Source organism: Cervus elaphus, chromosome 2 (genome assembly GCF_910594005.1).
Source record: "Cervus elaphus chromosome 2, mCerEla1.1, whole genome shotgun sequence".
Lineage (NCBI taxonomy): Eukaryota > Metazoa > Chordata > Mammalia > Artiodactyla > Cervidae > Cervus > Cervus elaphus.
The window spans coordinates 21229990-21243618 of record NC_057816.1 but is presented as its reverse complement, the minus strand read 5'-3'; the positions used below and the strand labels follow the sequence as shown (position 1 = coordinate 21243618).

At 43.3% G+C, this 13629-nt stretch overlaps 2 protein-coding genes across 2 annotated transcripts; one reads left to right on the top strand and one right to left on the bottom strand.

Moving 5' to 3' along the window:
• Positions 1 to 5848: 5848 nt before the first annotated feature.
• PATE2 (prostate and testis expressed 2) lies at positions 5849 to 7201 on the bottom strand. Its single transcript, XM_043921401.1, has 4 exons — positions 7096 to 7201; positions 6929 to 6952; positions 6334 to 6462; positions 5849 to 5985 (listed from the first exon to the last, which is right to left on the bottom strand). The coding sequence occupies exons 1-4, from the start codon at positions 7199 to 7201 to the stop codon at positions 5849 to 5851; spliced, it is 396 nt and encodes a 131-aa protein (XP_043777336.1).
• Positions 7202 to 8662: 1461 nt separating this feature from the next.
• Positions 8663 to 13311, top strand: PATE3 (prostate and testis expressed 3). Its single transcript, XM_043921387.1, has 3 exons — positions 8663 to 8669; positions 12623 to 12742; positions 13169 to 13311. Exons 1-3 carry the CDS (start codon positions 8663 to 8665, stop codon positions 13309 to 13311), a joined length of 270 nt encoding a protein of 89 aa, XP_043777322.1.
• Positions 13312 to 13629: the final 318 nt, after the last annotated feature.

Here is a 13629-nt window from a genome sequence, read left to right as displayed (position 1 = left end):
TTTGGCCACCTACGGGAAAACAACTCAAATTATCTTTGCTTATATGCTGCAGTTAGATAAACTGTGGCGGAGGCCATGCAAATAGGAACATAGTTGGGAAATTCAGGACTCGAGAAGATTTCTGAGGCTTTTAACAGCAAAACATTACTGTATGACTCAGAGAACTGAGCCCCTCTAGGGCTGTGATGACCTAGAGGGATGGGATGGGGTGGGAGGTTGGAGGGAGTCTCACAAGGGAGGGACATATGTATACCTATGGCTGGTCCATGTTGATGTTTGGCAGAAACCAACACAATACTGTGATTATCCTTTAATTAAATAAATTTAAAAAAATAGTACTGTCAAAGCTTAGATTTCATAAGATATAAGAGGAGGTCCTAGAAAATTCTCACTGCTTACTATAGTTAATTAAAGAGGAAGAAGATAGAAGAAACACTATATTGGTTGGTAGGAGAAGCTTCAAGGCTCTCAAGTCGACATTCCAAACCCAAACCCAGCCTAGTTGAGAGGCACTGAAGCCCAGTAACCCAAGTCCTGCACACAGTGGTAGAGGCTTCTGAGACGGGGAAAAGTGGTACCAGGCAAAGTTCTGTTGTATTTTATTTATTTATTTATTTATTTATTTATTTATTTATTTTGGCCACGCAGCGTGTGGGATCTTGGCTCTCAGACCAGGGATCTGACCTGCAACCCCTAGAGCAGAAGCATCAAGTCTTAACCACTGGACTGTCAGAGAAGTCCCCTGTTTTATCTTTTATGTGATTTTTCACTTTTGCCTCCCGCAGGAACCAACCTGACCCCATTACATCCTGAGTAAGTCTCTGTCCAGGAATAAAACAAGATTTGGTATAAAACAAAAGAAAGCTAAAATGATGTAGTAATACACAGTGTGTGTGAGCGCGGTGTTGTGTCCAACTCTTTGGGACCCCAAGGACTGTAGCCTGCCAGGCTCCTCTGTCCATGGGATTCTCCAGACAAGAATACTGGAGTGGGTTGCGATTTCTTCCTCCAGGGGGACCCAGGGATGGAAACTGTGTCTCCTGCATTAGCAGGAATATTCTTTACCATTAGCACTACCTGGGAAGCCCTGTAATAGGCAGGGTTTTATATTTTTAAAACATATTTTGCAACAAGACAATAGCCTAGTAAGCCAGGGAATTACTCTGAGAAGTTTCACAAATTCCTTTCCCTTTTGTTTATGGTGGAACCTGGGAGACACCCATGGGATGATTCTCTTTACAGTGTAAAGGGTATGCCCAGTTCCCCCTGGTCCCCTGCCTCAGCTTGACCCTAGGATAAGACAAAGGTGGGGGCGGAGGAGGAGAGGGAGCAAAATATCAGAGTCTCACAGGCAGCGAAAAAGAGGTAATTGATTTTGATTACAAGGGAATTTAGATTGTTACTACACCATGACGGCATGAAGAACTCTTTTGAAAACCATAGGATCGCCACTGGAACATCTTTAGTACTCTCTCGTCCAGCAGTCTTGTTCAATAGAAACCTGTAATGATGCCATAAGGACAAAACCACCAAGAGTTCAGATCATACAGGATTGAAGGCTGGAATATGCCATCAGGTCAAGAGCCCTGTCCAGCTGAGACATGGGCGGAAGTGAGGGAAGGTGGAGCAGGCAGAGTGAATGCAGTTGTGACTGTCATCTTCCGCCTCATGTCCAGTTACAAAAGTGGGGACTGCGTCAAGGATTTTACATTGCTTGATCATTTCAAGTCTCTCCCTTGACTCCCACTAGAAAGAGTCCTGAAAGTTGAACTTGAAAGTTGTTAGTTGCTTGGTTGTGTCCAGCTCTTTTTGATCCCCATGGACCGTAGTCCACCAGGCTCCTCTATCCAGGCAAGAATACTGGAGTGGGTAGCCATTCCCTTCTCCAGAGGATCTTCCTGATGCAGGGATTGAGCCTATATCTCCTGCACAGATTGAACATGTGCATTGCAGGCAGATTTTTTTTTTAACCACTGAGCCACCTGGAAGGTAGCTATCTCCTAGATTTTGGTGAGAAGATGACTGAATTGCTATCATCTCCCAGGGTTGCAATGGGAAGTTTTTCATTCCCTGTGCTGGGAATGTAGTTTCCACTTAAATGAAAGAAAATGGGTGCGGAGATCAATTCTCTATCCTTTTCCATTCTGCTCTCTGACCCACAGGAGATTCTTTTTTTTCCCCCTTGTTTCCACAATTCTTTCTTTGCAACAACAGACAATCATGGTAACAGGTCTTCTTTTGTTGTTATTGTTTATATTTATTATATAAAATTTTCACCTAGGTCTTATTCTGTTTGTTTGTTCAAGTTGGAAAATGGAAATAGGAATAATATCCCAAGATGTGGTACACCAAAAGAAAATTCTCTCCAAGATTAGAGCAATTTTATCTGGCTGTGAGGAAGCCGAATAAGGCCAATTCACATACCACATGCACTATCACTCAGAGGTCCCAGAATGTAACATTTATAACCCAACCTCATCTTGTTTTATTAATTAAAAAAATTTTAATGGCCACATCACATGGCTTGTGGGATCTTAGTTCCTCAACCAGGGATCAAACCTGTGTCCTCAGCAGTGAAAGTGCAGAGTCCTAACCATGGGACCACTGGGGAATTCCCTCATCTTGTTTTAGCACTCCATGCCCTATGATGGTAGAAAACACTTGGCCTTCTCAGCCTAAAATTTACAGGGGGAGTAAAGAAAGCAAGGGAGGTCAGGGGAAATGTTACCAATAACATGGTCTCAACTGCAGACTGGCTTTAGTCAGATCCCACAGAAAAGCTCTGGCACAAGAACTGCCACAGACTTAGTCCCAACTTGATGGGAGGAGTTGGCCATTTGTTGGCTGAGGGGTTTGCTCTAGTTGGGAGCTTAGTGTCCAGGCGAGGCAGCTCCCATTTGGCAGAGGGCTATTCTCCGGAGAAGGAAATAGCTGTGAGTTGTCATAAACCAACACCCAGTGCAGTGGAGTGGCAGGTGTGCTGGTCAGCAAAGAAGCTTCGAGCAGGGCACCAAAGTCAAATCAAAATCATCCATATATGATGTAACATTCAATGCTTTAATGCTGAGAGTACCAATGCTTGTTCTTGAAAGAACAGGAACAATCTTGTTCTTGAAAGATTAAGGAAAGGTTTTATAATTAGAAACTTTGTGTTCAACAAAGCCAAGTTTTGTCTAAACATTGATTCACAAATATTTTTAAAGTCTATTCTGAAGCCCATTGGAAAACAATGATCTCTTTCTTTTTTTTTTTTTTTAGATTACGTCTCCCAACCCCATAATTCAACAGGTGAGAGAGCCTATATAAAGTCAGAAACAACAATATGCTGTTTCCCCTAAATGTCCATCCACAGATGCATGGATAAAGAAGATGCAGTACATATGTACAATGGGATGTTACTCCGCCATTAAAAGGAAGGAAATAATGCCATTTGCAGCAACATGGATGCACCTAGAGATGATCATACGAAGCAAAGTAAGTCAGACAGAAAAAGCAAGTACCATATGATACCACTTGTACGTAGAATCTAAAATATGACACCAATGAACACATCTGTGAAACAGAAAGAGACTCACAGGCATAGGAAACAGACGTGTGGTTAACAATGGGGAGGGGTATGGGGGACAGAAGGGTTGGGAGTGTGGAGTCAGCAGATGCAAACTATTATATACAGGGTGGGTAAACAACAAGGACCTAATATATAGCACAGGGAACTATATTCAATATCCTGTGATAAACCATAGTGGAAAAGAATATGAAAAAAAATATATATATATATATAACTGAATCACTTGGCTTTACAGCAGAAATTAACACAACACTGTAAATCAAATATACTTCAATAAAATTTTTAAAAATATGTGTTTCCTTAACTCAAAATATCCCTGTTCGATTGACTTTTCCAACCTGCCTGCTTATTTTTAAAAAGTTATCTACTTGTCTCTTTTTATCCCCGCTTTGTATGGATAAAATCCCAAATGAGAATCTCTCAGGAAGGATTATATTTTCAGACACAGGCAACGGCACAGACTACACCAGACTATTCAAGTAGATGGGTGATCGGTTTATTGTAAGAATCTCCTGTGGCATTATAAGGGAGAAAATTGATCATGGAAATCCAGGACCAAGAACTGCAGTATGCTTCGTTCACAGGGAGAGAAATGCTGGGATTATTTCATACCCAAGGAGGCTTCGCCACCTTGGCCACAGGCGTGCTGTTCCACCACCAATGCTGTCCAGTCTTTCTCTGCCTATCTGTTTTATTATATTAGGGAGGAAGGGAAAGAGAGAGAGAGGTGGAGGAAGGAAGGGAAGGAGGGAAGGAGGGAGAATGAGAGGGATGGGGAGGGAGGGAGGAAGGAGAGAGAGGGAGGGATCTGCATCTCTTCCCACCACTGTTGTTGTTCAGACGCTAAGTCATGTCCAGCTCTTTGTGACCCCATGGTCTGCAGCACTCCTGGCTTCCCTGCCCATCACCAACTCCTGGAACATGCCCAAATTCATTTCCATCGAGTCAGTGATGCCATCCAACCATCTCATCCTCTGTCACCCCCTTCTCCTCTTGCCCTCAGTCTTTGCCAGCATCAGGGTCTTTTCCAATGAGTGGCTACTCATATCAGGTGGTCAAGTATTGGAGCTTCAGCTTCAGTCTTTCCAATGAATATTGAGGGTTGATTTCCTGTGGGACTGACTGTCTTGATCTCCCACCACCATTAGCTTTCACTATATCACTCCTTCTGCTTATTCATAACTGCATCTTACATGGGGCTCTCTGTAACTAGAACACTACTGCATGGAATCTCTATACATTCTATTATCTTCACCTGCTTTATTATCAACATCTTTTTTCACATTCCTATGAGAAGAAACAGCCATTCTTGGCACAAGGTCTCCATTTCCAATTCAATCACCTGGTTCAACCAAGTGCTACCTGGTCAGAGAGGGTGATGGCAGCTCCACCCACACCAAATTGTTTCTCGAATCTTCATTTCCACAAACTGAAATGCCCCTAAAATAGTTCTTGAAGCCTCATTCCTATGTTTGTTCAGTTTTTTCTTGGCCTGAGATTCTCCCCCAAAAGGTCTACAAGAGAAAGATACGGCTCATGTTGCCAGCAGATTAGAAAATTCGAGTTAGTCTTCTTGTTGCCATAACCCATGGACACAAGGAGAGTGCCAGGGCTAATCCGGATAATCCTAGCCTAGAGCAATGAGTATGAATGAGGATAAAGTGTGGTTACAGAATTCCCAGTACTGGTTTGGGATGATTTTGACACAAGGCTTTGCATTTCCATTCAGAATGGGATAAATAAAACAGACATTTATGTGATTAAAACAAGATTGATATTACTACATTACCTAAAGTTGGCTTCTCAGGTGGCTCAGACTGTAAAGAATCTGCCTGCCAATGCAGGAGACCCAGGTTCAATCCTTGGATCGAAAAGGTCCCTCGGAGAAGGGAATGGCAACCCAGTACAGTATTCTTGCCTGGAGAATTCCATGGACAGAGAAACTTGGTGAGCTACTGTCCATAGGGTCACAAAGAGTCGGACGTGACTGAGTGACTAACACTTTGCATTTCCATATAGGACATAATGAGTAACCAATTGAAATCCCAACAATATCCATGGCAGTACCATCATAAAAAAAACCAAAACCCTGTATATAGGGATTTGCAAAAGTTCTGTCTGGGGCTCCATCATTAATGATGGCTACTCTTTTAACTACTTGCTGGTTTTCTCACTGTCTGCCACTGGTTAGGAGAGGAGAACAAAATATAGGTTTGGCAAAAAAAACATATAGGGGATGGTGAGCCGAAGAATAATCAAAACTCCAGGAGAGATGCAGAACTAGACACCTTCGGGGAGGTTGCAGTAGCTTTTATGTTTGCAACAGATGAGCTCTGTCCTCTTCTCAAAACTTAAGAAGTTGATGTCCTCACAGTTGGCCTTACACGACAGTTTTGAGTAATAATACATACTCCGCCCTGAGGAGGTGAAAGAAACGGAATACAACCAGGATGACTCTGTATTCTCCTACCATATTCCTAGGAATCACCTCTCTTCAGACCTTCACTGACTTTTCTCTAGACCCTAGTGAGCTAAAAGACACAGTCTATTAATTACTGACCCAGAGAATGGATTTTATTTTCTAACTTAGAGGGGACATTCACCTCTCCTTCACTCAATACTGTCTTACAGAAAAGTCCATCTTTGCAGGACCATCCCATCCTTACCCATCCGACTCACCCATGTGTTCTAATGACAAAAGGAAGTGACTGCCTCTAAGTGGGGGAAAGGTGGCTACTTCTTAGTTACTCTATGCCCAACTCTACCTTTCTTGGTAAGGAAGTAAATGTTTTCAACAGCACATGTCTGTCTGTACTTCAGGGTGCAGGACCTCATGGATTCATAGCATATCCCGAGATGATATTTTTTACATTTGTAACACATCATTGAAGGCTCTGCCAGACACAGAAAGAGGTGCTTATAGGATGCGGTTTTATGGTGAAGGTTCTCCAGGCTGGGGGGCTTCCCAACAGGAACTTAACCACTGCCTAGTGCTTCCCAACTTTTCTTGGGACCCTGACTCCTTTGATAATCTTGTGAAAGCAAACTTGTACAGACATAAATCAAACACTGAATGTAATTTCAAGTGGTCAGAGTTCCCCTAAAAATTTATCTCTGGTCCCCAAGTAATGAGCCCCTTATCTAGCCTGATGATTTTGTTCAGTAATGGAGAAAAGGAAGCAAAGACAGGGATTTTAGCTTCCTAACTTCACGAAATGGACTAAATTGGTAAGATCAAACTCCTAGGATTTTACAGTAAGAGTGGGTTACAGCTTTCTCAAAAGAGAGAGGGGGAGGTTTACTCTTAAAGTGTCACCAATAACCTTTTTACCGAGGACTTTAGACTAGCCATGGTCGTACCTGTCACATGTTCCTGAAATTCACCTGTGAAAAGAGAAGATTTTTCTTATCACAGCTGCATATACATCTGCCAAAGTCCCAAGAGCCAATTCTGGAAATTTCTCCTCCCCTAGCACCTTCCTTTCTCTTAACCCACAACCAGCCCGCCCTTTGCTTCCAGGACTTACCCTTACTCATGCAGACTAGAATGACAATGCGCAGCAGAAAGAGAACAAACATCCTGGGACTTTGGTCATGTGCAGTTGCCTGTGGAAGGTACTGGCTGATCTCCATCCGTGTTCTGTCCTTGGGCTATTCTTCTAAATCATATAAGCATATAATCATAAAATTTCAGTGACGGGCAGTATCTCAGTGTTCCCGGAAAGAACCAAAGCACAAACTGCAGCCGGCTGCCCATAAACCATCTATTTTAAAATTCTCCTCTATAGCTAAGCCTTGTGCTCTGCTAGGAAAGACAAGTCTCTTTGCCACATTTTAACCTTTTAAGAGAGGGTTTGGATACTTTCATTCCTTTTAGCTCTTTTTGATAATCTCAGAATAATCAGATTTGTCATTGTCTCACTTCGACTGAGGCGTATGCTTCAGTCATATCCAACTCTTTGCGGCCCTGTGGACTGTAGCCCACCAGGCTCCTCTGTCCACTGGAATCTCCAGGCAAGAATACTGGAGTGGGTTGCCGTGCCCTCCTCCAAGGGATCTTCCTGACATAGGGATCGAACCCCGCCTCTCTTTTGTCTCCTGCATTGGCAGTCGGGTTCTTTACCACTAGCGCCACTTGGGAAGCCCTAGACTGAGGCACCAGGAATTAAATTCAGGATTTCAGGTATTGTCTGAATGTGAGGGAAACACTGAAGTGTCCCTGCTGTGGTGTAGGAAAGGGAAGTTTCAGGAGAAGGAGAGATGTGCCTACTTTGCCTTCAGGTGTTATCAATTAATTGATGTCTTTTTAAAAAGTAAATATTTTCTACACACATACGAAATGCCAGTATTATCAAAAGAGAAGATACCAAGCAAATCAGGCCACTAATCTGCAGCATCACGAACGTTAGAGGCTAGTGAAGGTGAACACAAGTACATCAACCACAGTTGACTTGGAGGCCTAGATAAAGGACATTCAAATTTGACTGTGTGACCAGGGAAGGTGTCCCTGAAGAAAGGGTACTTGCAAAGGACTCTGAAAGCTAGTGATGTGCTATTAATAGCTAGAATAAGTGAATAGGGTTGTGGTCGTTGTTGCTCAGTCACTAGTGTTGTCTGACTCTATGACCCCATGAACTACAGCATGCCAGGCCTCCCTTCACTATCTCCCAGAGTTTTCTCAAACTCCTGTCCATTGAATCAGTGATGCAATATACCCATCTCATCCTCTGCTGCCCTCTTCTCCTCCTGCCCTCAATCTTTCCCACCATCAGGGTCTTTTCCAATGAGTCGACTCTTTGTATCAAGTGGCCAAAGTATTAGAGCTTCAGCTTCAGCATCAGTCCTTCCAATAAATATTCAGGGTTGATTGCCTTTAGGATTGACTGATTTGATCTCCTTGCAGTCCAAGGGACTCTCAAGAGTCTTCTCCAACACCACAATAGGGTGGTGAATAAGGACAGGCACCCAAAGGCACAGCAAATGTCAAAGTGCAGAGATATCAAGCAACCTGCCACATGGGGATGAGAGCTGCTCATGTGGTTCTAGAGACATGGCTGAACAAAAAACTCAGAGAGATGCATCTTGCTGGAGGTGATGGCAGGTAAGTAGAGAGAGGGGCTGCAGGGGATGATGCTCGGTGCTTGCTACTGAGATTACTTAGTCCCATACACACAAAGTGGGATTTCTTGCTCACTATTACAATTCCAAGACGTCAATGAAAAGCATCATTTTTCCCAGGACTGGAAAAGACATCAAAGTACCCACTCTTCTGTACCGATACTAAATTCTAGAAAGGACATCTCCCTTTACCCCAGGCTCAAGTTTGGTACACATGTGGGTTCAGATTCTGGTTCCACTGCTTGCCAGTGTTGTGACTCTGGGTATGTTACCAACATTGAGAATGAATTTTCATCATAAGATTGGTGTTAGTAGTATATTCAAGTCTGCATGAAGGTCTTGGAAACTATCAAACATGAATCCCTTGTACAGGGCTTAAAACTTCAGGAGCAGCCTGGGTCCTTTTGCTAGGGTAGGTGTCAGAAACTTCAGTCAAAAGGAGCCACGTATGGGAAAGGGCACCTGGCCAGGAAAGGTGGTGATGGAGAGGCTGTAGCTGTGGTTTTGGCATTCAAGGGTCAAGAGCCTGGCTGGGAAGATGATAATTGGGAGCATCATGTCATATGTTGTTTCATCAAGGCTTCCCTTGGGCTTTGGGTGTTGGAAAAGATGGAAAGACTGACAGCTTCTTCTGGAATGAGCTTTGAAGACACCATCAGTTTCAGAACAAACTGTTTAATTTGCTTTGGGTGGGTTAGCAGCTGGGAACTAATTGAGTTCTGATTCACTGAAGACTGCATGAGACCTGAGTCTGTTCTCACAGCTCGAGCTTGAGATCACCCATGTGCTGAAGACACCCAGTTTTATAGCTCTACCTCTGACCTCTATTTTGAGTTCCAGATTCACATCCACAAATATCCATTCTACTTTAGAAGGCCCACAGATACCACAGTACATTGTTTCCAAGAGAAAATTTGATGGGTGAGGGATGAGAAGTAAGATCAGAGAACCTAGTGCGTGGGCAGCATTGCAAAATTCTACAGTCCTAACTGGAAATAGGGAAGAGGTTCAAAACTCAGTGGGGCTTTCAGAAAATACCTTCCAGAGGGCACCTTGAAGGCAGTAGCATGGAAACTGGGCAAACCCTCTGTGGTTTAAGCTAGAATTTCTTCTTCCTTTGCTTTGATTCTAGAGTCACTCTCTTTAAAGATAGAGAAGAGGAAACAGGTGGCACATAAAGGCTCAGAAGCTTGCCTTCTTGATAAGCCTTTGGAAAGTCCTGAAAAATGCTATCCCAGTTTCTAACATCTTCTTCTGAAAGATGGAAGACAGAAAACTGGATTCATAGACTTCACAAAGTTGATTTCGATTCTAGAATCAATTATTTTCAGGAACAGACTCTCATGTTAAAGGCTTATGGCTCTTCTTAGGCAGATGGACTCAACACTGTGCTCACATAAAAGGAACATCATAAATTTCATGGCACTTGAGCTAAGGCTTGATTTCACCCAATCGTTATCTGTCATCTAAAAATGTCCTACTTGAGAAATATTGAAGAACATACTGTTCCTACAGCTAAAGAACATGTCATTAAATGAGTCCACGATAGAAGATTCCTATTATCTCTAGCCAAAGTACTGTAAGTTCACTGATGGGTCAGTGAAATGTCAGAGACTGACAGTGCCTGAACCAGTCATAGTTTTCCAGTAGTTTACCCATGGTGAACCTTACCTGAGTTAATTTTTGTAGAGACAGATCCCTAAAGCATGTGGGCCAAACTGGCCAGATACACAATATAAATTCACAAAAGATCAAGCCATGTGATAATCCTAGGGACGATTTCACAGCCCTACAAAGTAAATATCTCCTGGCCTTGGAAAACAGATTTCTGGTAAAATGAAAGAGTTCTGGGCTGAGAATCAGAAGTTCTAATTGGAAGACCCAGCTTAGTCATGGATGATCCCTTCTTTTTACCTCTTTCTCTCTTCTTTTGCTCACCCATAAGGCGTGGAGCTAGGTGAGCTTTTTTTGATCTTATTTGTTGCCCTGCTGTCATACATGAAACTGTGCTTGGCCTATAAAAGTACTCAATGAATACTAGTTGAATGTATGAACAAACCTCCAAGAGGCATTCAATCAAAATGGTTAAAGGTATGGCTTCTGAAACTAGAAGATCTTGCTCTGAATACTGGCACTATAAGTCACTAGAAATGTGATCTTGGGAAAGATACTGGACCTCACCAGGCCTTAGCTTCCTCCTCTGTGAAATTAGGATAAGAATAATAACCACGTTAATAATAATTACTAAGATGAATTATATATATATACAAAAAAAAAAAAAACAAAGTTAACTTCATGTAAATGCCAACATTTTTTAACTACCATCCTCTGTGATGGGTGGAGAAAGCAAGAAACTGCGGCACCCAGAGATGACTGTGTGGGACTGGTTCCCCTCAGGCATGAATAATCCCTGCCCTGTGATGAAGAGCAAGGTTTCCTCTTGTAGCCTACAGGCCTGTGCGTGCCACCCCTGGCTTCTTTTCTTCCTGTTCGAGGTACGTCTCTGTCAAGATGGACAGATCCTTCTTGCTGCTTTTATTCCTCCTCTGCTGCAGTGTGGGTGAGTCAAGAGACTTAAGGAGCAGGCTCCAGAGCCAGGATCGAGGGGGCTCCCTGGGACACTCTGTTCGTGTAGGTGGTGTCCAGGCTGGGCTGAGTCTTGACTAGATTTATATGGGAGGGGAAGCCAGCCTTTAGAGTGCTCCCTGGGCCTCCGCGTCAACTTGTCTGACCTTTGTAACATTCTACCGTTCCCTACCAAGGGCTCAAGCCTCTATGGCTGCCCCTTCGTAGGGCTCCCCTACCACTCCATCCCTACCATTCCCCATAATCAAAACTCTGAGCAAGGTCTCCTTCAGTACACCCTTCCCATATATAAATCTGTGCCCTGATTGCTGAGGGAGCTGGTCAGTCTATAGTGAATAATTTCATAGTTGGTTTTAGAGACATCAAGGGTTTTGATACCCTTACCAGTGATTTTTATGCTCAAACAAGTGATTGTAGGAAAGAAAATACTGGATGCACTGGGATCAGACACGATAAAAAATAATTCAGTCACTGTCTTAAATTCTCTGGTTGCTCATCTGAGAAATGGGGAAACACCTAGTTACAAGGCTTTTGTGAGAATTAAATCAGATAACAAAGAAAGAGAACATGGCCCAAACAAGATGCTCAAGAAATGATACTTTCTCATTTAGGTGTATTAAGGAGCATTTTTTAAAGTTAAACTTTATTTTGATCAGTTCCCCCCACAGTACCACATAAAGTGGCACTGACTATGGTATATAATTCAGGAGGCTTTCACATAGATTCAGTTTGAAGTTCAAAACAGACTATATCACCTAACCATATCTATGTGATGAATGTCAGAAATCCCATCAGAGTAATGGGTCAAACACTTTAAAGCACTCAGCTTCATTATCCCACTCTATCTACACTGCTGCCAAGTAAGCCAGGTTAGCATTAACAGAATCATCTTTAAGCCAGAAAATGCATGCCATAGAGGCTAAATCTTTGTTCAAAGTTATCAGGTTAAAGGGGCTTCCCTGGTGGCAAAGATGGTAAAGAATCTGCCTTCAGTTCAATCCCTGGGTTGGGAAGATCCCCCGGAAAAGGGAATGGCTACCCCCTCCAGTCTTCTTGCCTGGAGAATTTCATGGACAGACGAACCTGGAGAGCTATAGTCCATGGGGTCACAAAAGAGTCAGACACTTCAATTTCACCAGGTTAAAAGGGCTAAATTGGGGGTCAGAATCCTTTTACTCTCACAATGACATTTTTCCAGATGCGGAGCTGGTGAGGGCTCAAACTGCTTGCTACCTCAACCCAACCACCCCCTGCACTGTACCCCCAGCCCACTCCCAGGTCTAGATAGGTCTAGTTTCTTCTAAGTCTCTGCCTCCCCTGGCCTTACACCAGCTCTGTGCTCTCCTGCAGTGACACCACTGAGATGCATAACCTGCCACCTTCGTACACAGACAGATCGCTGTAGAAGAGGCTTTGGCATCTGTGTTGCTCAGAATCATGAGACATGCATGATCTTAAAGATCTTCCAGCGTAAGTTAGAGGGTCCAGGGAGGTGCTGTGAGATTCCTGGAAAATTCTTAGGAGAGTACGCCAGCAAATTTCTATCTCAGGCTAAGGTCAATTCAAGAGAGGAACCAAAGTGCCACATACCCATGGGCACGGGCCCCTGTGCATGCAGATTGAAGAGGACTTGGGGAAACGAGCCAGGAGGAAGAAACATCAGTACAGAGGGTTGAGGTTTTCCAGGGAACTTAGACCAATAACTCCTGCAGGGGACCCGTGATGTCTTCATCTCCCTGCCTGAGTCCCCTTGGGAAGTACAAGATGGGAAGCCAACCCCAAACCTACCCCTGATGCCCTATTAAATCTTTACGGACAGGACTAGTGCCGTGTGTGAGTTGTCTTTAAAGAACTTAGATCACTGGCTGATTTTTCTCTGATCCCTTCTTATTATAGGTGGCACCCTCCAGTTATCGTATTTGGTGTGTCAGAGATTCTGCAGAGATCTGACATACAAGTTCCAGGATCGAACTTACGTTCACAAATGCTGCAACTACAATTACTGTAACTTCAGAACGCTAAAATACTTCTACTCCTGAGTTCTCCCTGTAAAACATTACCAGTACGTCTCTGCCTTCACAGTTGGCCTGCCCTGGCTTTTCTGCCCTGTCTGTTCTGGAGGGACCCTACTCCTCTCTGTAATTCAGTGTTATCCTTGCTGTTGCCTCAAGCTTGGTTTCTACCTCAGTCAGAGGATTACTATTCTGAACAACAGATTTCTCCCATTACAAGGACTGGCATTTCTGTACTTCAAGAAGCTTACCCTCAGACGCACAGTAGAAAATTTTAAAATAAGACCATTCTAGATCCTGGTGGATTATCTTAGCTAGTGGAGGTGGACTAGAAATTCTTCAGCT